This window comes from Conger conger, chromosome 4 (genome assembly GCF_963514075.1).
Source record: "Conger conger chromosome 4, fConCon1.1, whole genome shotgun sequence".
In the NCBI taxonomy this organism is placed as follows: Eukaryota; Metazoa; Chordata; class Actinopteri; order Anguilliformes; family Congridae; genus Conger; species Conger conger.
In genome coordinates this window covers 71,554,408-71,579,052 of record NC_083763.1, presented here as the reverse complement: position 1 = coordinate 71,579,052, position 24,645 = coordinate 71,554,408, and the positions used below count along the sequence as shown (strand labels likewise).

The following is a 24,645-nucleotide window of genomic DNA, read 5'->3' as shown; positions in this document are numbered from 1 at the left end:
TCACAACATGACATTTAGAACACTGTTTCTCTCAACCCTCACTGACAGAAAGTGACAGAAAAGATCATTGAAAATTCGAGGATAGAATGCATTCTTATACAGGCTCGTTTTGAGTTCCTTACGTGTGGTGACTGTGGTAGTTGTAGTTTTCTGAGTGACAGTGAGGTGAACAGGGATCTGTAGTTCTCCAGCAGCACACCAATACCAGCCTGTGTCCTCCATGTTCAGCTCCCTCACGATCAGAGTGAAGACCTTTTTAGAGTGGCCATCTTTCATCTCTGATCTTCCAGATTTACCAGATTTACCAGAATTCACATCCAGACAGGAGCCCTTTATCCTGCACCACTTCTTCATGCTGCTCGGTTCATTATAGTGACACGGCACACTGACATGGCCCCCTTCCACACCGGCCACCTCCTGCTGCTCAACCCAGAGTCCAGGAGTGTCTGAACACCACAGAATAAACACAAAAATATACAACATTCATTTATACACAAACTGTACAAGTCACTTGAAGATCAAAGCAAATAACTGTCATATTGGTACTGACTTGGCTACAGATTGGGAGTGGTGTTGCAAAATAATGCAATTAAAGCACCAATCTGCTGGAGGTCCAAATACACCAATAGTTCTGCAGTGAAGTAATGACATGCCTGGACTTTTACATATTCTGGAAGAATGCAAAACTGCTAGCATAAGAGGTAAGATCACTAATTTACCCACAATGCAGCAGTCTGCAGTAGAAAGTTCTGTGCAGCTTATGATTGCATAACACTGGAATAGTGAAGATGCCGTTATTAAGAGGAAGCAGGTCTCTCTGAGTGCAGTGTGTGCTGCAGCCATCTTACCTGCAGTGACTGACAGGTACAGATATGCTCCCTTATCTAAAGCGCCCTGGATCTCTACAGCACACCAGTAATATCCAGAGTCCCAGGTTGTCAGCATTGTCATGGTAACAGTGAAGACATGATGGGTGGGGTCATCAGTGATTGATGTTTTACCAGTACGTTTAGGAGAGTCAGTGCGTACTACAGTTTTACAAAAATTCCAGTTTGACCCATGACACCAGTTTTTCACGTGATAGTCATATTCTCTATCATAGACACATGGGATGGTGACAGATTTTCCACGCTGTACAACTACTCTACTCACTGTGTACACACCGTCAGCATCTGCAGAGAGAAACACACACATCATCAGTGTGGGTGTATTTTACAGAGCACAGTGTGGTGCAGTCTGTAGGGCAGCTGACTCTCAGGCTAAGTGTCAACCCTCCTGTGTGTTTAGGGTTCAATCTTCTGCACCCAACCTTTTTGATCTGTTCCCTTCTTCTCTCTCCTGTTTGAATAAGTGTTAAATGTCTGAATTTATATAGCACCTTCATTCACCCATTTCCACCCACTCACCATCTCATACACACACTCACACACCAACGGCGATTGGCTGCCATTCAAGGTACCAAGGGGGTTTGTCTTGCTCAGGGACACTTTGCTCTAACCGCCTGAGCCAATGCCGCCACAATAATATACACAGGGAAAAATCACTAATACTCTAATTCATTCTAATACACCATAATAAAAGACATAACCAACACACTGCATCGAGGTAAAATATGGTCTAACACCAACGCATTTTATGATGTCTTTGTATGAAATTAAAGTGTTTAATTGTCAAAACCAAGGCATTAAAAAGGTTTCTCTATTTCCTGAGATCATGGACTTTTAAAAATGATACGAACGCATTATACAATGAAAACAATGATGTTTGAGAAGAACATGCTCTCTGGATGGCAGTACCATCACAGGTGGAGACTTAAAAGCAACAATTTGTGAGGGGGAGCTCCAGAAAATACTGTGTACCAATGAGTACACAAAGATGTGCATTTCGTCCACTCTTTCAGTTCTCTTTATTTTAGCAGATAAAATAAAGATAACTTTATTTCCTGAGGTTAATACCCTCTGCTCACCACAGTGATAAACATTGTACTGTGGGAACATTTTAATGTTGGGTTGAAGCCATTTCTGTGGAAGCATTCACACTTACAGAACAAAATAATATCAACTTCTCTTTTAAGTAAAACTCAGAGCCATTCTAATCATGCACGATGTGAAGTGTGAAAACGTTATATTGCAACTCCTTCCGCTTCTTGGGTTCAACATCACACACAAAGCTATGTTCACGCTTTAATTGTGTTTCGACATTTGTATTTGTACTTGTCAGCTCTTAATCCTTGTGTGGTCTTAAGGGTCAAAAATGACTCACCACTATGTTTAATAGCAGACAAAAAACCCAATTATGATCTTTTTTCAACTTGAAATTTGATGACAAAGTTTGTGATGAGTGACAGGTTTTTTCTTCATGCAAAATAGAATTCAGTTCATTAAAAGTTAATTAAGCTGCTTTAACGGTTCAAGGGTTTTGTGAAGGCATTTTTGACCCTTAGGCCAAGGGGAGTATACACAATGTGAAGACTACACAAGGGTTAAAGCAGAACTGCTGCTCACAGGATATTAAAATAAAAACATAAAATAAAAATATCTATCCTGTGAACAGCAGTTCTGCAGAAAGAAATGCCTTGTTAATCAGAGAGGTCTGAGGAGAAAGGCCTGACTGGTCAATACTGACAGGGAGGTGACAGTGATGTAAATAAGCGCGCATTAAAACAGTGATACGCAGAAGAGCATCTCTGGACAGACAACGCATCAAACCTCTAAGCGGATAGGCTACAGCCGCAGATGACAACTCAGTCTAAAAAATAATCATCAATCAATACCTAATAAAGTGCTCACTGAGTGTATATATATTCAGAATAGAACTAATAAACTCAAATCGACCATCACTACATACTTTGAATTTATGCACTTCAATCTTTTTTGTTTGTTTTTTCTAGACACTGTGGTGTGTGAAAACCCCAGGAGATAAGCAGTTTCTGAGATATTCTAACCACCCTGTCTGGCACTAACAACCATTCTCCGGTCAAAATTACTTTTCTTCACATTCCTCATTCTGACATTTTGTTTGAAAAACAGCCGAACATCTACAAAAGCTGCATTTAGTAGCTGCCACATGATTGGCTGATTAAATATTTGCATTAACAAGCTGGTGTACAGGTCTACCTAATAAAGTGCTCACTGAGTGTATTCTAATCACATTAGTCCTATTATGTATTTTGTAAACTACATACTTCAGTATTACTCATTCATTCAAGTTCATGGCACAGACAGTCTCTCTGCTACAATGCTAGTGTTCAGTATACAGTGTGAGAAACGAGTCCTACCTGGCAGCACAGTGAGGAAGAGGATGGAGAGGAAGAGTATCAGAGTGAGAGCCATATGTGCCTGATGGGTGTGTGTGTCTGTTCGAGACTCCAGCTCCCTTTAGGGTGAGTCTCACTTCCTGTTCCTCTCAGTCCCCACCTCTTTGGTCCCTCGTACTCCGTAGTCTGTGCTCTCTCAGTGGCCAGAGCAGAATAACTATTATTATCATTTAATATTTATGTATTCCAGAGGTGGGCAAAGAGCACCATATCCATTTCTGGATTTCATATCAACTTCTGGCCTTAATTACATAATTAGCCTTTTACGACATCTGACATTTTAGCTGCAGTACATTCTTGATGACTGGTCTTGTGTCCCCCATTTTACTGTCATCAAATCTTTGAGAGAACCAGTGTTGGTGCATTCAGCCAATTAGTTCATTTAGCCAGGGTAACTGGTGGAAACAAAAACCTGCATACACCTTGGCCGTCAAGGACCGGAATTGCCCACCCCTCTATTATACTGTAAACTGAAATGATTCATACAGTTAGATCATTAAATTGTTATTCAGTGGTAATATTATTGTTCATTTTTAATTAGATATATTTGAATATATTTGAAAATTACCTATATGCTATAGGAAATTTGTAATTGTAATTGTCATTTGTTAGCGCTCCTGGGAAATTGTGTTTCGAATGCTCTGGGGGTTTTTAAATCGCCGAGGAAAAATGTGATCGTTCTAATCTGTCCAGCAGAGGGCGATAGTTCCTGTTTTAGTTAGCAAAATTGTGGCGTCTTTTTTTGTCCAGTAATAAAAAGCAGAGTCAAATATTTGTAATGTAGTGACTGGCTGTATTTGATGCTCTGAAATAGGAATCCTCAGGTTCCACACGTTGCTGAACATCCAGGCCTCTTCCTTTCGGCTTGTGGACAAAATTCCTGTTGGGACGTAGTCTTTCGTCACGTTGCTGCCCCCTACTGAACAAACAGGGAACATTCACGCAAAGGTATCAGGATAATTGGTTTTTTTTATGGTTTTTTTTTTTATTGTTTCACATGTGAAACGCTAATGTACAGGATGACATTAACAATGACAAATAAATAGTCTTTTGTCATCAAGGCCCTTCTCTGAGCTCACTAACATAATGTGAAAAATGCCCCATTGAGGATTATTCCATGAATCGATACATAAACCATTTAATCCCAAAAAAATTTTTATGAATTAATTTAATGTCATTTCATTGCCTGACTGAACAGAAAGTGGAACTGACCCCAACCCTGTCCATGCTACCAGAGCAGAGGAGAACACACTAAATAAACTCTGGACCATTTTCCCTCAAAATGAATGCTTGTTTTCAGAGCAGGATAATATTTTAGCATTTAGCGCCTGTGAGTTCCTCTCCACTATCATAGCCCATTGCTGCTCAGTGACCTGTTTTGAGTTTACATTACGTCACATGACAATCATTTACAGACGCTGTTTTCCAGAGTGGCGAATCGTGGAGAATATCAGTTACTCTCAGGAATACAGAAAAGTGGTATCACCACATACGCACAAAGGCGCATTTATCATCTCTTATAATCAAGTGTAATATTTGCCAATATCAACCTACTTGTATTGTAACAAAATAAAGTATGATTTCTAAGAAATACAGGATCTCTAAGAGGATGGGATGAGACTGAATATTAACAATACGATTCTCTGCAAAGGCACTTTGTGTGTGAGAAATCCCAGAGTGCTGCTGCTGGACATCTCCAACCAGAAACTGAGTGTGGCTGAAAGTATTCAACTTTCTGAATGTAGTTTAGTTTGATAAGTGCAGGGCTTCTGTATATATTGTAGCAAGCCGCTGGTTGAGAGAGAGAGAGAGAGAGAGAGAGAGAGAGAGAGAGAGAGAGAGAGAGTAAAATTGGGCCACCACAATATGAATAAAGAACTATCACACTTTACTGTTGCAGTCATTTCTTCTACACGCCCACACCCCCACAATCACTGTATGTCCTTCTCCATTCTGCAGTTCTGTGTTTTGCGGATCAGCTTTTGCATAGCTCATAACTCAAAAACTAGAAATTGTTTCAAAATGAAAGGGGGTAAACATTTGTTAGTTGGACCCATATCTTTAATATTCTACAGTCCTTTCTGCAAAATCCTGTTCCGAGCAATTGTTGCTGTGTTTCTAGTGTGGGGAGGCCATACATTGCCATAGACGGTCAATTGCCACCCAACTCATTTGCATAGCTGATAACTCAAAAACTATGAATTGTTTCAAAATGAAAGCGGGTATACATTTGTTAGTTGGACCCATATCTTTAATATTCTACAGTCCTTTCTGCAAAATCCTGTTCCGAGCAATTGTTACTGTGTTTCTAGTGTGGGGAGGCCATACGTTGCCATAGACTGTCAGTTGCCACCCAGCTCATTTGCATAGCTCATAACTCAAAAACTATAAATTGTTTCAAAATGACAGGGGGTATACATTTGTTAGCTGGACCCATATCTTTAATATGAAACAGACCTTTCTGCAAAATCCTGTTCCGAGCAATTGTTGCTGTGTTTCTAGTGTGGGGAGGCCATACGTTGCCATAGACTGTCAGTTGCCACCCAGCTCATTTGCATAGCTCATAACTCAAAAACTATAAATTGTTTCAAAATGAAAGGGGGTATACATTTGTTAGCTGGACCCATATCTTTAATATGAAACAGACCTTTCTGCAAAATCCTGTTCCGAGCAATTGTTGCTGTGTTTCTAGTGTGGGGAGGCCATACGTTGCTATTGACTGTCAGTTGCCACCCAGCTCATTTGCATAGCTCATAACTCAAAAACTAGAAATTGTTTCAAAATGAAAGGGGGTATACATTTGTTAGTTGGACCCATATCTTTAATATTCTACAGTCCTTTCTGCAAAATCCTGTTCCGAGCAATTGTTGCTGTGTTTCTAGTGTGGGGAGGCCATACATTGCCATAGACGGTCAATTGCCACCCAACTCATTTGCATAGCTGATAACTCAAAAACTATGAATTGTTTCAAAATGAAAGCGGGTATACATTTGTTAGTTGGACCCATATCTTTAATATTCTACAGTCCTTTCTGCAAAATCCTGTTCCGAGCAATTGTTACTGTGTTTCTAGTGTGGGGAGGCCATACGTTGCCATAGACTGTCAGTTGCCACCCAGCTCATTTGCATAGCTCATAACTCAAAAACTATAAATTGTTTCAAAATGACAGGGGGTATACATTTGTTAGCTGGACCCATATCTTTAATATGAAACAGACCTTTCTGCAAAATCCTGTTCCGAGCAATTGTTGCTGTGTTTCTAGTGTGGGGTGGCCATACGTTGCTATTGACTGTCAATTGCCACCCAGCTCATTTGCATAGCTCATAACTCAAAAACTAGAAATTGTTTCAAAATGAAAGGGGGTATACATTTGTTAGCTGGACCCTTATCTTTAATATTAAACAGTCCTTTCTGCAAAATCCTGTTCCGAGCAATTGTTGCTGTGTTTCTAGTGTGGGGAGGCCATACATTGCCATAGACTGTCAATTGCCACCCAACTCATTTGCATAGCTGATAACTCAAAAACTATGAATTGTTTCAAAATGAAAGGGGGTATACATTTGTTAGTTGGACCCATATCTTTAATATTCTACAGTCCTTTCTGCAAAATCCTGTTCCGAGCAATTGTTGCTGTGTTTCTAGTGTGGGGAGGCCATACGTTGCCATAGACTGTCAGTTGCCACCCAGCTCATTTGCATAGCTCATAACTCAAAAACTATAAATTGTTTCAAAATGAAAGGGGGTATACATTTGTTAGCTGGACCCTTATCTTTAATATTAAACAGTCCTTTCTGCAAAATCCTGTTCCGAGCAATTGTTGCTGTGTTTCTAGTGTGGGGAGGCCATACGTTGCTATTGACTGTCAATTGCCACCCAGCTCATTTGCATAGCTCATAACTCAAAAACTAGAAATTGTTTCAAAATGAAAGGGGGTATACATTTGTTAGCTGGACCCTTATCTTTAATATTAAACCCTCCTTTCTGCAAAATCCTGTTCCGAGCAATTGTTGCTGTGTTTCTAGTGTGGGGTGGCCATACGTTGCTATTGACTGTCAGTTGCCACCCAGCTCATTTGCATAGCTCATAACTCAAAAACTAGAAATTGTTTCAAAATGAAAGGGGGTATACATTTGTTAGTTGGACCCATATCTTTAATATTCTACAGTCCTTTCTGCAAAATCCTGTTCCGAGCAATTGTTGCTGTGTTTCTAGTGTGGGGTGGCCATACATTGCCATAGACTGTCAATTGCCACCCAACTCATTTGCATAGCTGATAACTCAAAAACTATGAATTGTTTCAAAATGAAAGGGGGTATACATTTGTTAGTTGGACCCATATCTTTAATATTCTACAGTCCTTTCTGCAAAATCCTGTTCCGAGCAATTGTTACTGTGTTTCTAGTGTGGGGAGGCCATACGTTGCCATAGACTGTCAGTTGCCACCCAGCTCATTTGCATAGCTCATAACTCAAAAACTATAAATTGTTTCAAAATGAAAGGGGGTATACATTTTTTAGCTGGACCCATATCTTTAATATGAAACAGACCTTTCTGCAAAATCCTGTTCCCAGCAATTGTTGCTGTGTTTCTAGTGTGGGGAGGCCATACATTGCCATAGACTGTCAATTGCCACCCAACTCATTTGCATAGCTGATAACTCAAAAACTATGAATTGTTTCAAAATGAAAGGGGGTATACATTTGTTAGTTGGACCCATATCTTTAATATTCTACAGTCCTTTCTGCAAAATCCTGTTCCGAGCAATTGTTGCTGTGTTTCTAGTGTGGGGAGGCCATACGTTGCTATTGACTGTCAATTGCCACCCAGCTCATTTGCATAGCTCATAACTCAAAAACTAGAAATTGTTTCAAAATGAAAGGGGTATCCATTTGTTAGCTGGACCCTTATCTTTGATATTCTACAGTCCTTTCTGCAAAATCCTTTTCCGAGCAATTGTTGCTGTGTTTCTAGTGTGGGGTGGCCATACGTTGCCATAGAATGTCAATTCACAAGCAGCTCATTTGCATAGCTGATAACTCAAAAACTATAAATTGTTTCCCAATGAAAGGGGGTATACATTTACTCTATATACCCTTATCTTTAATATTCTACAGTCCTTTCTGTGAAATCCTGGTCCGAGCAATTGTTGCTGTGTTTCTAGTGTGGGGTGGCCATACGTGCTAGACCCCTATCAGTCTGGCTTCAGATCGGGCCACTCGACAGAGACCGCGCTGCTCTCCGTCAGTGAGTCACTCCATGCCGCACGAGCAGCCTCCCTCTCCTCTGTCCTCATTCTCCTAGATCTCTCTGCTGCCTTCGACACTGTGGATCACTCCATCCTCCTATCTGCCCTCTCAGCAACGGGCATCTGTGGCACAGCCCTGGACTGGATTGAGTCCTACCTCTCTGGTCGCTCCTTCCAGGTTGCCTGGGCTGGTTCGGTATCGACACCTCGGCCCCTCGCCACAGGAGTTCCCCAGGGCTCAGTCCTCGGCCCGCTTCTTTTTTCTCTTTACACTCGCTCCCTTGGCCCTGTGATCACTGCACATGGGCTATCCTACCACTGCTACGCGGACGATACCCAACTCTTCGTCTCGTTCCCGCCGTCTGATACGCAGGTTTCAGCCCGTATCTCTGCTTGCCTGATTGACATCCAGAGCTGGATGGACAACCACCATCTAAAGCTCAACCCAGGCAAGACTGAAATGATATTCATCCCTGCTAAAACCTCTCCCCATCTGGATCTCTCCATTTCCCTCGGGGATACCACACTCACGCCGTCACCCAGTGCAAGGAACCTCGGCGTGGTGATGGACAGCAGACTGTCCCTTTCCGAGAACATTGCAGCGGTGACCCGGTCTTGCAGGTTCTTCCTATACAACATACGGAGAATCCGCCCCTTTCTCACCCCCTACTCGACCCAGCTCCTGGTCCAAGCGATGGTTCTGTCCCGCCTGGACTACTGCAATTCCCTCTTGGCTGGCCTCCCAGCGTCTGCCATCAGACCCCTCCAACTCATCCAGAATGCAGCAGCTCGTCTGGTCTTCAACCTTCCCAAATACTCACACGTCACCCCCCTGCTTACTTCCCTCCACTGTCATGGCTCGCATCTAATTCAAAACATTGGTGCTAGCCTTCCAAGCAGTTAAAGGGTCTTCCCCAGCTTATCTACAAAAAATCATCAGACCCTACACCCCTGCCAGACCTCTTCGTTCAGCCTCCACAGGCCGCTTGGCACCTCCCCCTCTCCGAACCTCCACCTCACGCTCACGACTACTGTCTGTTCTGGCTCCACGGTGGTGGAACGAACTCCCCGTTGAGGTCAGAACTGTAGAATCTCTCCCCACCTTCAAGCGCAAGCTGAAGACGCACCTCTTCAAGCAGCACCTCTCCCCGTCCCTCCCTACCTCCCTGTGAACCTTAATTGTTGTCTCTGTGATGTGCTTTGTGTATCGGTATTTTTAGTTGGCTAGGTAAGCAGTGTTTGGCTAGTTCACTTTGGTCACTTTTGCTCTGTTTGTTTGTTAATTTGTTCTCAAAAAATTATGGGTTTGCACTTTGTTGTACGTCGCTCTGGATAAGAGCGTCTGCTAAATGCCAATAATGTAATACATTGCTATTGACTGTCAATTCACAAGCAGCTCATTTGCATAGCTGATAACTCAAAAACTGTAATTATTTCAAAATGAAAGGGGGTATACATTTACTCTATATACCCATATCTTTAATATTCTACAGTCCTTTCTGTGAAATCCTGGAAACAATTGGCTAAATGATTCCATTATAAACACATACCTGTCATTTTTAATCAGTACCCAAAAAAATAATTCTTGCAGTCCCCTCTACTGCAACTATTTGTTAGCCAGGAACTGTATAGTTTGTACTGCAAGACAATTGAGGTCTTGCCAAATTTACCAAATTTAAAAAGAAATTGGTGGAGATTTAAATTTGTCCTTGTTCCAGTGAATTTAGATTTGTTACATTGGACCATGATTCATATTACAATGGAACATTGCAGGATATTAGAGGGAAAAAATTTTTTTAAAGCAATATTAATGGATTCACTGAAGCACCACAACTCATCTTTATTAGCAGTTCTTGACCGTCTCTCACTCTATTTATCTTTACAGTATTTTGGCATTACAGGAAAACTACATCCAGTAAATTTGGTTTTTGAATATGCTCACCAATGTCCTTCCTTTCCAGGTCAGTTAGATGGGAGCAGCTTTGGACTTTACGTTTGTGTTTTCAAAAAGTATAATACTTGATAGTAATCAGTTAAATTGCAGTCCAAGTAAAATGTGAAAGGTTGTCCTGGATGACTTAACTTAAAATTAAATACTCATTAGAATTAGCCCAACAGTAAATCCTCCTTACAATTAAGGCCTCGGTTTGTTTCCAAGTCCCATTTGTGTCCCTACTTACTTCCCACTGCCATATTGTCATTTTTTCCCCCTTCTCTTCATCACAATCATACTGCAGCGCTGAGACACCCCCCACATACTGCCCCAGGACCGCCACCTCCTTCATCTGCACCCTGCCAATCTCACACACATTCAAAACCCATCACATGAACAAATTGTTCATAATTAATTGTTAATTGTTTTATCTGACCATCATTGTCACCCGTAAGCCAGCCAGAGGAGAATGGGCCCCCCACTTAAGTCTGGTTCCTCCCAAGGTTTCTTCCTTCTCCACCTTGGAAGTTTGTCCTTGCCACTGTTGCCCTAGGCTTGCTTTTGTGGGGGGAAAGGCTGGGGCTTGCGCTAAAGCTGTGTTTCTCAACTCTAGTCTTGCCGGAAGGTTTTTGTTGTAACCAGAAACTGAAACAACTAATTTAATAACTGAACCAATCATACCACCAAAAATGCCCTAAATTAAATAAATCAATTAATAAATTCCTGGTTGAGAAGCACTGCTCTAAAGCATGTACTGACAAATATAGCGTGAAATGTGCAACACAAATAAAGTTGATTTGACTTTAATTTCATTGTAAAGTTGCATGGTTTGGGTTTATCCCTGGGTATATAGGTCTATAATGAGCAGCATGTGAATTGACAGTCTATAGCAATGAATGCCCACCTTGCACCTGACACACAGCAACAATTGCTGTGAACAGGATTTTTCAGAAAGGACTATAGAATATTAGAGATAAGGGTCCAGCTAACAAATGTATACCCCCTTTCATTTTGAAACAATTCATAGTTTTTGAGTTATGAGCTATGCAAATGAGTTGGGTGGCAATTGATAGTCTATGGCAATGTATGGCCTCCCCACACTAGAAACACAGCAACAATTGCTCGGAACAGGATTTTGCAGAAAGGACTGTAGAATATCAAAGATAAGGGTCCAGCTAACAAATGTATACCCCCTTTCATTTTGAAACAATTTCTAGTTTTTGAGTTATGAGCTATGCAAATGAGCTGGGTGGCAACTGACAGTCAATAACAACGTATGGCCACCCCACACTAGAAAAACAGCAACAATTGCTCGGAACAGGATTTTGCAGAAAGGACTGTAGAATATCAAAGATAAGGGTCCAGCTAACAAATGTATACCCCCTTTCATTTTTAAACAATTTCTAGTTTTTGAGTTATGAGCTATGCAAATGAGCTGGGTGGCAACTGACAGTCAATAGCAACGTATGGCCACCCCACACTAGAAACACAGCAACAATTGCTCGGAACAGGATTTTGCAGAAAGGACTGTTTAATATTAAAGATAAGGGACCAGCTAACAAATGTATACCCCCTTTCATTTTGAAACAATTAATAGTTTTTGAGTTATCAGCTATGCAAATGAGTTGGGTGGCAATTGATAGTCTATGGCAATGTATGGCCTCCCCACACTAGAAACACAGCAACAATTGCTCGGAACAGGATTTTGCAGAAAGGACTGGTTAATATTAAAGATGAGGGTCCAGCTAACAAATGTATACCCCCTTTCATTTTGAAACAATTTCTAGTTTTTGAGTTATGAGCTATGCAAATGAGCTGGGTGGCAATTGACAGTCTATGGCAACGTATGGCCTCCCCACACTAGAAACATAGCAACAATTGCTCGGAACAGGATTTCACAGAAAGGACTGTAGAATATTAAATATAAGGGTCCAGCTAACAAATGTATACCCCCTTTCATTTTGAAACAATTTCTAGTTTTTGAGTTATGAGCTATGCAAATGAGCTGGGTGGCAACTGACAGTCAATAGCAACGTATGGCCACCCCACACTAGAAACACAGCAACAATTGCTCGGAACAGGATTTTGCAGAAAGGACTGTAGAATATTAAAGATATGGGTCCAACTAACAAATGTATACCCCCTTTCATTTTGAAACAATTTCTAGTTTTTGAGTTATCAGCTATGCAATTGAGCTGGGTGGCAATTGACAGTCTATGGCAACGTATGGCCTCCCCACACTAGAAACACAGCAACAATTGCTCGGAACAGGATTTCACAGAAAGGACTGTTTAATATTAAAGATAAGGGTCCAGCTAACAAATGTATACCCCCTTTCATTTTGAAACAATTCATAGTTTTTGAGTTATGAGCTATGCAAATGAGCTGGGTGGCAATTGACCGTCTATGGCAATGTATGGCCTCCCCACACTAGAAACACAGCAACAATTGCTCGGAACAGGATTTTGCAGAAAGGACTGTTTCATATTAAAGATATGGGTCCAGCTAACAAATGTATACCCCCTTTCATTTTGAAACAATTTCTAGTTTTTGAGTTATAAGCTATGCAAATGAGCTGGGTGGCAATTGACAGTCAATAGCAACGTATGGCCTCCCCACACTAGAAACACAGCAACAATTGCTCGGAACAGGATTTTGCAGAAAGGACTGTAGAATATTAAAGATATGGGTCCAACTAACAAATGTATACCCCCTTTCATTTTGAAACAATTTCTAGTTTTTGAGTTATGAGCTATGCAAATGAGCTGGGTGGCAACTGACAGTCAATAGCAACGTATGGCCACCCCACACTAGAAACACAGCAACAATTGCTCGGAACAGGATTTTGCAGAAAGGACTGTAGAATATTAAAGATATGGGTCCAACAAACAAATGTATACCCCCTTTCATTTTGAAACAATTTCTAGTTTTTGAGTTATGAGCTATGCAAATGAGTTGGGTGGCAACTGACAGTCTATGGCAATGCATGCCCATACCACACCTGACAGACAGGTGGCAAACAGTTTTTATTGAAATTTGTGCACAATTGTATATTCTCTGCAAATACATCACAATCATATCCAACTGTATTAATTTAACAATTAAAATTGACAAAATTACAGTTCAAAAATAATTTTATTCACCGAACTTTTATTTTGATAAATGCGAACCGGAAGTCTCCAATTGTGGCCAGCAACATTTGCCAACTTCACGCAGCTAGCAATAATGTATCCCCACTCCACTATCGAGGCAACGGTACTAACGTTAGTATGAATAATATATCCCCACTGCACTAACCTTAGCTAAGCAACGCTATTGCAATAAGGTATCCCCACTGCATTAACGTTAGCTGGCGAGCTAGTTTACGTTACATCAGACGACACTGACACACAATTGATGAGTTTTTGTTGTGGACGTGCAGGAATTGAAATAACTCTGTGTTTCAATTCCTGTTTCATCGTCATCGGCATTCGGCAGACGCTCTTATCCGGAGCGACGTACAGTTCATTGGACTTAGCAGGAGACAATCCTCCCCTGGAGCAATGCAGGGTTAAGAGCCTTGCTCAAGGGCCCAACGGCTGTGCGGATCTTATTGTGGCTACACGGGGATTAGAACCACCGATCTTGCGTGTCCCAGTCATTTACCTCAGCCACTACGCTACAGGCCGCCCTTAGTTTATTTATTGGTTCCTGCTCTTTTCGAAATCATAGGACACTTTAAACTCACTCATTTTTACTTTACTTTGGTAGGGTACTAGAGGCGTGATGATGATAATGTTTACAAAGTAGATAACCGTAATCTACAAACACTGAGTAATTTTAAACTTACCATTTAGCAGTGCGTAGGCTATATCGTGGATATTGGCACGGCTGGAACGCAAACTGACCAATAGAGACAATGGACCTATCCGTTGCATATTTCCTGAGCTGCCACAGAACTAGCAGCAGCAGTGGAGTTTGGAGGAGGAGGCCTCACCGACTTTGAGACAGGGGGGATTTTGAGACACATTTGTTAGGAAAAGTACCAACTTAAATAAAAAACTAGACTACTATGTTACTAATGTTAATGCTTTTGTTTTTATACTGAACTTCTTGATTTAAAAAGAAACAGATTTGAATATTTTACTGGCTCTTCCATGAATACTACACCTTTTATTGTAATTGGTTGTTGCTGGAACAGGTGAGAGAGGTGTTGAGACTGTTGAATGATTTGAGGTTGAAGGCTTGGAGGATGTTGCTGCTGTGGTTGCTGAGGTAACCAGAAGAGACGTGCTTAGTGCTGCAGATGCTGAAGAATGGGGTGCTATGAAGAGTGGAGGAAAAAATGATGTTAATTAATAAAGTTAATAATTTTTTAATGAATATTTTATGGGGTTACGTACAGTGTTATTGTATCTATGTGTGTGTGTGTGTGTGTGTGTGTGTGTGTGTATGTGCCTGTGTGAATGCAAATGTTTGTGCTTGTGTGTGTTTGTGTGTTTGTGTGTATGTGTGTGTGTGTGTGTGTGCGAATGGGTGCATGAGAGTTGTGACACTGTTCATGTGAAAGAACAGAACTCAGCACTGGTGTGCACCTGGCAGTCTGCGAGAGAGCACTAGCTAGCACCAAAGGGTTTCACAACATGACATTTAGAACACTCTGTTTCTCTCAACCCTCACTGCCAGAAAGTAACAAAGTAAAGTAAAGATCATTGAAAATCTGAGGATAGAATGCACTCTTATACAGGCTCGTTTTGAGTTCCTTACGTGTGGTGACTGTGGTAGTTGTAGTTTTCTGAGTGACAGTGAGGTGAACAGGGATCTGTAGTTCTCCAGCAGCACACCAATACCAGCCTGTGTCCTTCATGTTCAGCTCCCTCACCATCACAGTGAAGACCTTTTCAGAGCGGTCATCTTTCATCTCTGATCTTCCAGATTCACCAGAATTCACTTCCACACAGGAGCCCTCTATCCTGCACCACTTCTTCATGCTGCTCGGTTCATTATAGTGACACGGCACACTGACATGGCACCCTTCCACACCGGCCAACTCCTGCTGCTTAACCCAGAGTCCAGGAATGTCTGAACACCACAGAATAAACACAAAAATATACAACATTCTTTGATACACAAACCCTACAAGTCACTAGTAGACCAAAGTAAATAACTGTCGTATTGATACTGTCTTGCATACAGACTGGGAGTGGTGTAGCAAAATAATACAATTATTATGCTGGAGTCCAAATACACCAATAGTTTTGCAGTAAAACAATGACTTGTCTGGACTTTTACTTGTGGAAGAATTCAATACTGCTAGCATAAGGGGTAGGATCACTAATTTACCCACAATGCAGCAGTCTGCAGTAGAAAGTTCTGTGCAGCGTATGATTGCATAACACTGGAATAATGAAGACGCCGTTATTAAGAGGAAGCAGGTCTCACTGAGTGCAGTGTGTGCTGCAGCCATCTTACCAGCAGTGACTGACAGGTGCAGACGTGCTCCCTTATCTCCAGCGCCCTGGATCTCTACAGCACACCAGTAATATCCAGAGTCCATCATCTGAAGCTTTCTCATGGTAACAGTGAACACATGATGGATGGGGTCATCAGTGATTGATGTTTTACGTTTAACATTTGGAGAGTCAGTGCGTACTATATTATGGCAATTTTGCAATAAGTACCCCTGACACCAGTATTTCACATGATTTTCATATTCTCTATCATAGAGACATGGGATGGTGACAGATCCTCCTCTCTGTACAACTATTTCACTCACTGTGTACACACCGTCAGCATCTGCAGAGAGAAACACACACATCATCAGTCTGGGTGTATTTTACAGAGCACAGTGTGGTGCAGTCTGTAAGGCAGCTGACTCTCAGGCTAAGTGTGAACCCTCCTGTGTGTTTGGGGGTTCAATCCTCTGCACCCAACCATCTCGATCTGTTCCCCTCTTCTCTCTCCTGTTTGAATAAATGCTAAATGTCTGCATTTATATAGCACCTTTATCCAAAGCGCTGTAACATTGATGCTTCTCATTCACCCATTCATACACATGCTCCCACACATGCAAGGCACCAAACAGCTGGTCAGGAGCGTTTAGGGGTTGCTTGTCTTGCTCAGGAACACCTTGATACAGCCAGGGTGGAATCGAAACTGCAACCCTCCGTCTGCCAGACGACTGCTCTTCCCACCTGAGCCAATGTCACCACAATAAAGTACACAGGGGAACATCACTAATACTCTAATTCATTTTAATGCACCGTAAGAAAAGGTGATTCCAACACACTGCATCTAGGTAAAATATGGTCTACCACACCAATGCATTATAATAAAGGTATCATTGGACTTTAATGATGATTGGATTTTATGATGTTCTTGTGTGGAATTAAAGTGTTTGATTGTGAAAACCAAGGCATTCCAGGAGAATACAATACAATAGTTTTACATAAGAAAAATCTTTCACTGGAGTTAATTTTGAAATGTTTCTTGGATACCTCCTTAAAAGCAAAAGTGTGTGAGGGGTTAACTCCAGAAAATACTGTGTACATATGAGCACACACACAGAATTGTCTCTTTCAGTTTTTATTTTAGCAGAGCTACAAACAGCATTATTTCCTGTGGTTAATCCCCTCAGGACATTGTACTGGGGGTACATTTTAATGTGGGGTTGAAGCCATTTCTGTGAAAGCATTCACACTTACAGAACAAGATCATATCTACTTCTCTTTTTAAGTAAAACTCAGAGCTATAATTTAATGCAATGTCCTCCCTTGTCCAATTGCAAAATGCACAAACTTAAATAAACATTTTTTATCTGTTAAACAAAAAAGGTGAGAAATAAAGGCGTATGAAGTGCAAGCGTTCATGAAAATGTTCAAGAAAAAAAGAAAATAAACTGATTAATGACACACATGCAAAGCATTTTTTTTAACTTGACTAATCTTTTTTTAAAGTGCATGAATTCAAAGTATGTAGCCATAGTCTATTTTTATTTGCGTTTTTAAATGTGTTCTAATCTGTCCAGCAGAGGGCGATAGTTCCTTTTCAAGTTAGGAAAATGTGGTGTCTTTTTTTGTCCAGTAGAGAAAAAAGAGTCAAATATTTGTAATGGGGTGACTGGCTGTATTTGATGCTCTGAAATAGGAATCCTCAGGTTCCACACGTTGCTGAACATCCAGGCCTCTTCCTTCGGGCTTGTGGGCAAAATACCTGTTGGGACGTAGTCTTTCGTCACTTTGCTGCCCCCTACTGAACAGACAGGGAACATTCACGCAAAGGTATCAAGATAATTGGGGCTCTACTACGAGCACGCTTGAGCACAACTAAAAAAGGTGCAATAAAAACAGGAATAGGAATGTTTGTGAATATATGAGGGACTAAAAAGAAATGCAGGTTCCACACGTCATCGCATATGCATCCCATCACATTTTGGTGTTGATATTTCATGATCAGTGAAACATATTTCTGATATAAACCAACTGTAAATCCAGCATAACGTACCTGTGTGTTCTGCCCGGCAACTGAGCTGTAAATCACATCACCGGCTCTATCTGCTGCAGAACGGTGAGACGAGTGTGTGGTCTGTACAGAACAGGACATGCACACACAATATTTCAGTAACTCAAAAAATAACATTACAGAGCGTTATGCAAACATTTCCCTTTACATATTCTCTGGGTGAACTGCAATGCGATTAGCTGGAGGTTGATCCTCAATACCACAAAAATGCATGAAAACTCGAACAGCTAATCGTTAACAGATCAGGATAGCAGTTCCTGAATTCTGTGATGGTTTAGACTGCAGCTACAAAACACTGCAATTGATCCTGTGTTTTGTGTGTCTAAAGTAAACATGGAAATTGTGGTTAAACAACTCAAAAGGAGAATATATATACATACATATAAATATGTTCACATTTCACAGTGTGCCACTTTAAATTCTGATATTTACTGGAATGTAGCTGATTCTGAGATATGATGAACAATCTCACCTGTAGATTTTTCCGGACGACTGAGCTGTACAGAACCTCATCTGCAGGGTTTTCAGAAGGCTGGGACAGTAAAGGGGAACATGTTTCTGTTACTGACCATGGTTAAGGGGTTGGCTCAATTTAATTCAGTCAATTCAGTCAATTCAAATTCATAATGTGAAAAATGCCCCATTGAAGATTATCCCATGAATTCTTGTGTTTGATTTGCACTTTGTTGTACGTCGCTCTGGATAATGTAATAAACCATTTAATCAAAAAAACTTTTAATGAATGAATTTAATGTCATTTCTTTGCCTGACTAGCAAACATTCTGAATCATTTTCCCTCAAAATGAATGTTTGTGGAGAACAGTGGAGAATATCAGTTACTCTCAGGAATACAGAAAACAGAATACAGAAAAGTGGTATCGCCACAGAGGCACAAAGGCGCATTTATAATCTCTTATAATCAAGTGTAATATTTGCCAATCAAATTATTTGTATTGTAACAAAATAAAGTTTGATTTCTAAGAAATACAGGATCTCTAAAGATATGTAGGATGAGATGAGACTGAATAATAACAGTACGATTCTCTGCAAAGGCACTTTATAAATGTGTGAGAAATCCAGCCACTACCCAACCTGTGACTGATGTGGACTTATTCTGTGTGATGATGACTGCGTGTTGGTGAACACTGTACTGTAGGTCACTTCATCTTCAGAGTCTGCAGTCTGCCAGGGGAGAGACACAACATTGAACTCATAACAGCTGGTCTATCCATACAGACTTCTACCTTTCATATTGTACAGTAGGGCCAACTGGTGGACCAGAGACAAGCAAGTGAGCCCATTAACAAGTAACAGTGAAACAACGTCAAGCTACAGAGAGATAAAAAAAGAAATGTACCAAAATTACTTTGAACAAAGATTGAAGCTAGTCCTATAGTAAACTCAATCTTGTCCAGACAAAGCTAGTCTGAGTCTGTTAAACTGTTACTTAGTGTCTATAGACTTGCAGGTGCTGGTACTGAACATTTCCAACCAGAAACTGAGTGTGGGTGAATATATTCAACTTAAGATTTTTCTGAATGTAGTTTTGTTTGATAAGTGCAGCATTTCTGTACGTATGAATAAAGAACTATCACACTTTACTGTAGCAGTCATTTCTTCTCCACGCCCACACATCTCCATTCTCCATTCTTTGATTGAAGTTTAATTGGCATTGATTGACATTGACTGACATTGACTGACATTTGACCGACACTGACTGATACTGACTGTCACTGACTGACATTGACCACACTGACTGACACTCACTGACATTGACCTTCAGCCCTCTCGGCAGAGTGCAGAGTGTAAAATGGCCGTACCGTCAGCTTGTTGCTCCGGTCCTCTCTTGCTCCTGTGTGAGGCTGGACTCCCTCTGTAAGGAGACACAGGATGAGCTGTGATAAGAGAGTGTGATCATGATAGAGCTGAGAGCCCCCCTATGAGACCCCTACTGCCTGTGAAACTCCTGTGCTCAGTGTACTGCACTTCACTAATGCTGTGCTGACTGCTCCTACATACAGCACCCACACTATTCTTTCACACTCCGCGTACTTCATGTGGATACTCACTGTGTCTCTTACACAGCTTCCAGGTAGCCGTGGCAACAGCTGCCACCAGCAACAGCATCCCTAGTGCCATCAGGATGATTGTGAGATCTGAAGGACTGAACAGCAGCAACAGGGTGCGTGACATTTTCTGCCCGTTTGAAATGCTCAAATGACACAGGAGTCTCTCTGAGTACTGCAGCCTTCTCCATCAGTTCAGAAGAGCACAGACAAACACAAACATGCACAGAGGGAACTGCTGGACTCCAGAAACAGGGAGTGGAGAAAAAGGAAATGGAAGCACTAGGGGTCATGTGGGACACTAAGTACATGCAGCATGTACCATATCCCAGCATGCACTGGGCCATGTTCTGCTGATAAGTGCTGGAGAGGCCTGGTTATCTGGACTTTACTGAGCACGTCTGCAGGAGGAGGCCTCACTGACTTTGAGACAGGGGGGATTTTGAGACACATTTGTCAGGAAATGTACCAATTTAAATATAAAGAATTTACTATGTTACTAATGTTAATCCTTTTGTTTTCATACTGAACTTCTTGATTTAAAAAGAAACAGATTTGAATATTTTACTGGCTCTTCCATCACAAATACCACACCTTTTATTGTAATTGGTTGTTGCTGGAACAGGTGAGAGAGGTGTTGAGACTGTTGAAAACTTTGAGGTTGAAGGCTTGGAGGATGTTGCTGCTGTGGTTGCTGTGGTAACCAGAAGAGATGTGCTTAGTGCTGCAGATGCTGAAGAATGGGTTGCTATGAAGAGTGGAGGAAAAAATAATAAAAAGTTAATCATATTTTATGAATATTTTATGGTGTTATGTATAGTGTTATTGTATCTATGTGTGTGTGTGTGTGTGCCTGTGTGAATGCAAATGTTTGTGCTTGTGTGTGTGTGTGTGTGTGTGTGTGCGAATGGGGGCAGGAGTACGTGTTCATGTGAAAGAACAGAACTCAGCACTGGTGTGCACCTGGCAGTTTGTGAGAGAGCACTAGCTAGCACCAAAGGGTTTCACAACATGACATTTAGAACACTGTTTCTCTCAACCCTCACTGACAGAAAGTGACAGAAAAGGTCATTGAAAATTCGAGGATAGAATGCATTCTTATACAGGCTCCTTTTGAGTTCCTTACGTGTGGTGACTGTGGTAGTTGTAGTTTTCTGAGTGACAGTGAGGTGAACAGGGATCTGTAGTTCTCCAGCAGCACACCAATACCAGCCTGGGTCCTCAAATTTCAGCTCCCTCACCATCTCAGTGAAGACCTTTTTAGAGTGGTCATCTTTCATATCTGATCTTCCAGATTCACCGGAATTCACTTCCACACAGGAGCCCTCTATCCTGCACCACTTCTTCATGCTGCTTTTTTCATTATAGTGACACGGCACACTGACAGAGCCCCCTTCCACACCGGCCACCTCCTGCTGCTCAACCCAGAGGCCAGGAGGCCCTGAACACCACAGAATAAACACAAAAATATACAACATTCATTTATACACAAACTGTACAAGTCACTTGAAGATCAAAGCAAATAACTGTCATATTGGTACTGACTTGGATACAGATTGGGAGTGGTGTTGCAAAATAATGCAATTAAAGCACCAATCTGCTGGAGGTCCAAATACACCAATAGTTCTGCAGTGAAGTAATGACATGCCTGGACTTTTACATATTCTGGAAGAATTCAATACTGCTAGCATAAGAGGTAAGATCACTAATTTACCCATAATGCAGCAGTCTGCAGTAGAAAGTTCTGTGCAGCTTATGATTGTATAACACTGGAATAGTGAAGATGCCGTTATTAAGAGGAAGCAGGTCTCTCTGAATGCAGTGTGTGCTGCAGCCATCTTACCTGCAGTGACTGACAGGTACAGATATGCTCCCTTATCTGTAGCACGCTGGATCTCTACAGCACACCAGTAACATCCAGAGTCCCAGGTTGTCAGCGTTGTCATGGTAACAGTGAAGACATGATGGGTGGGGTCATCAGTGATTGATGTTTTACCAGTACGTTTAGGAGAGTCAGTGCGTACTACAGTTTTACAAAAATTCCAGTTTGACCCATGACACCAGTATTTCACGTGATAGTCATATTCTCTATCATAGAGACATGGGATGGTGACAGATCTTCCACTCTGTACAGCTACTTTACTCACTGTGTACACACCGTCAGCATCTGCAGAGAGAAACACACACATCAGTGTGGGTGTATTTTACAGAGCACAGTGTGGTGCAGTCTGTAGGGCAGCTGACTCTCAGGCTAAGTGTGAACCCTCCTCTGTGTGTTTAGGGTTCAATCTTCTGCACCCAACCTTTTTGATCTGTTCCCTTCTTCTCTCTCCTGTATGAATAAGTGCTAAATGTCTGAATTTATATAGCACCTTCATTCACCCATTTCCACCCACTCACCATCTCATACACACACTCACACACCAACGGCGATTGGCTGCCATTCAAGGTACCAAGGGGGTTTGTCTTGCTCAGGGACACTTTGCTCTAACCGCCTGAGCCAATGCCGCCACAATAATATACACAGGGAAAAATCACTAATACTCTAATTCATTCTAATACACCATAATAAAAGACATAACCAACACACTGCATCGAGGTAAAATATGGTCTAACACCAACGCATTTTATGATGTCTTTGTATGAAATTAAAGTGTTTAATTGTCAAAACCAAGGCATTAAAAATGTTTCTCTATTTCCTGGACTTTTAAAAATGATACGAACGCATTATACAATGAAAACAATGATGTTTGAGAAGAACATGCTCTCTGGATGGCAGTACCATCACAGGTGGAGACTTAAAAGCAACAATTTGTGAGGGGGAGCTCCAGAAAATACTGTGTACCAATGAGCACACAAAGATGTGCATTTCGTCCACTCTTTCAGTTCTCTTTATTTTAGCAGATAAAATAAAGATAACTTTATTTCCTGAGGTTAATACCCTCTGCTCACCACAGTGATAAACATTGTACTGTGGGAACATTTTAATGTTGGGTTGAAGCCATTTCTGTGGAAGCATTCACACTTACAGAACAAAATAATATCAACTTCTCTTTTAAGTAAAACTCAGAGCCATTCTAATCATGCACGATGTGAAGTGTGAAAACGTTATATTGCAACTCCTTCCGCTTCTTGGGTTCAACATCACACACAAAGCTATGTTCACGCTTTAATTGTGTTTCGACATTTGTATTTGTACTTGTCAGCTCTTAATCCTTGTGTGGTCTTAAGGGTCAAAAATGACTCACCACTATGTTTAAAAGCAGACAAAAAACCCCATTATGATCTTGAAATTTGATGACAAAGTTTGTGATGAGTGACAGGTTTTTTCTTCATGCAAAATAGAATTCAGTTCATTAAAAGTCAATTAAGCTGCTTTAACGGTTCATGGGTTTTGTGAAGGCATTTTTGACCCTTAGGCCAAGGGGAGTATACACAATGTGAAGACTACACAAGGGTTAAAGTAGAACTGCTGCTCACAGGATATTAAAATTAAAAAAATATATCTATCCTGTGAACAGCAGTTCTGCAGAAAGAAATGCCTTGTTAATCAGAGAGGTCTGAGGAGAAAGACCAGACTGGTCAATACTGACAGGGAGGTGACAGTGATGTAAATAAGTGCACATTACAACAGTGATACGCAGAAGAGCATCTCTGGACACACAACGCATCAAACCTCTAAGTGGATAGGCTACAGCCGCAGATGACAACTCAGTCTAAAAAATAATCATCAATCAATACCTAATAAAGTGCTCACTGAGTGTATATATATTCAGAATAGAACTAATAAACTCAAATCGACCATCACTACATACTTTGAATTTATGCACTTCAATCTTTTTTGTTTGTTTTTTCTAGACACTGTGGTGTGTGAAAATCCCAGGAGATAAGGAGTTTCTGAGATATTCTAACCACCCTGTCTGGCACTAACAACCATTCTCCGGTCAAAATTACTTTTCTTCACATTTCTTCCTCATTCTGACATTTTGTTTGAAAAACAGCCGAACATCTACAACAGCTGCATTTAGTAGCTGCCACATGATTGGCTGATTAAATATTTGCATTAACAAGCTGGTGTACAGGTCTACCTAATAAAGTGCTCACTGAGTGTATTCTAATCACATTAGTCCTATTATGTATTTTGTAAACTACATACTTCAGTATTACTCATTCATTCAAGTTCATGGCACAGACAGTCTCTCTGCTACAATGCTCCAGAGTTCAGTATACAGTGTGAGAAACGAGTCCTACCTGGCAGCACAGAGGGGAAGAGGATGGAGAGGAAGAGTATCAGAGTGAGAGCCATCAGTGCCTGATGGGTGTGTGTGTCTGTTAGAGACTCCAGCTCCCTTTAGCGTGAGTCTCAGTTCCTGTTCCTCTCAGTCCCCACCTCTTTGGTCCCTCGTACTCTGTAGTGTGTGCTCTCTCAGTGGCCAGAGCGGGATAACTATTATTATCATTTAATATTTATTATGCATTCTAGAGGTGGGCAAAGAGCACCATATCCATTTCTGGATTTTATACCAACTTCTGGCCTTAATTACATAATTAGCCTTTTACGACATCTGACATTTTAGCTGCAGTA

General features: G+C 41.1%; 2 protein-coding genes and 1 long non-coding RNA gene across 3 annotated transcripts in view; all 3 read right to left on the bottom strand.

The window, feature by feature from the left end:
• Positions 1 to 24,645, bottom strand: part of LOC133126706 (polymeric immunoglobulin receptor-like) — a 38,137-nt gene continuing 13,492 nt past the window's right edge. Inside the window, exons 3-4 of the mRNA XM_061239042.1 lie at positions 123 to 446; positions 1 to 41 (exon numbers count right to left, since the gene is read on the bottom strand). Of these exons, the coding sequence (XP_061095026.1) occupies positions 1 to 41; positions 123 to 446 (365 nt within the window). The remainder of the gene's footprint in view (positions 42 to 122; positions 447 to 24,645) is intronic.
• On the bottom strand, positions 17,043 to 18,596 carry LOC133125883 (uncharacterized). Its single transcript, XR_009708479.1, has 3 exons — positions 18,467 to 18,596; positions 17,977 to 18,057; positions 17,043 to 17,685 (listed from the first exon to the last, which is right to left on the bottom strand). It is a non-coding gene; the product is annotated as an uncharacterized LOC133125883 (long non-coding RNA).
• On the bottom strand, positions 19,152 to 24,366 carry LOC133125936 (polymeric immunoglobulin receptor-like). Its single transcript, XM_061237686.1, has 5 exons — positions 24,312 to 24,366; positions 21,904 to 22,206; positions 21,187 to 21,501; positions 19,815 to 19,867; positions 19,152 to 19,169 (listed from the first exon to the last, which is right to left on the bottom strand). The coding sequence occupies exons 1-5, from the start codon at positions 24,364 to 24,366 to the stop codon at positions 19,152 to 19,154; spliced, it is 744 nt and encodes a 247-aa protein (XP_061093670.1).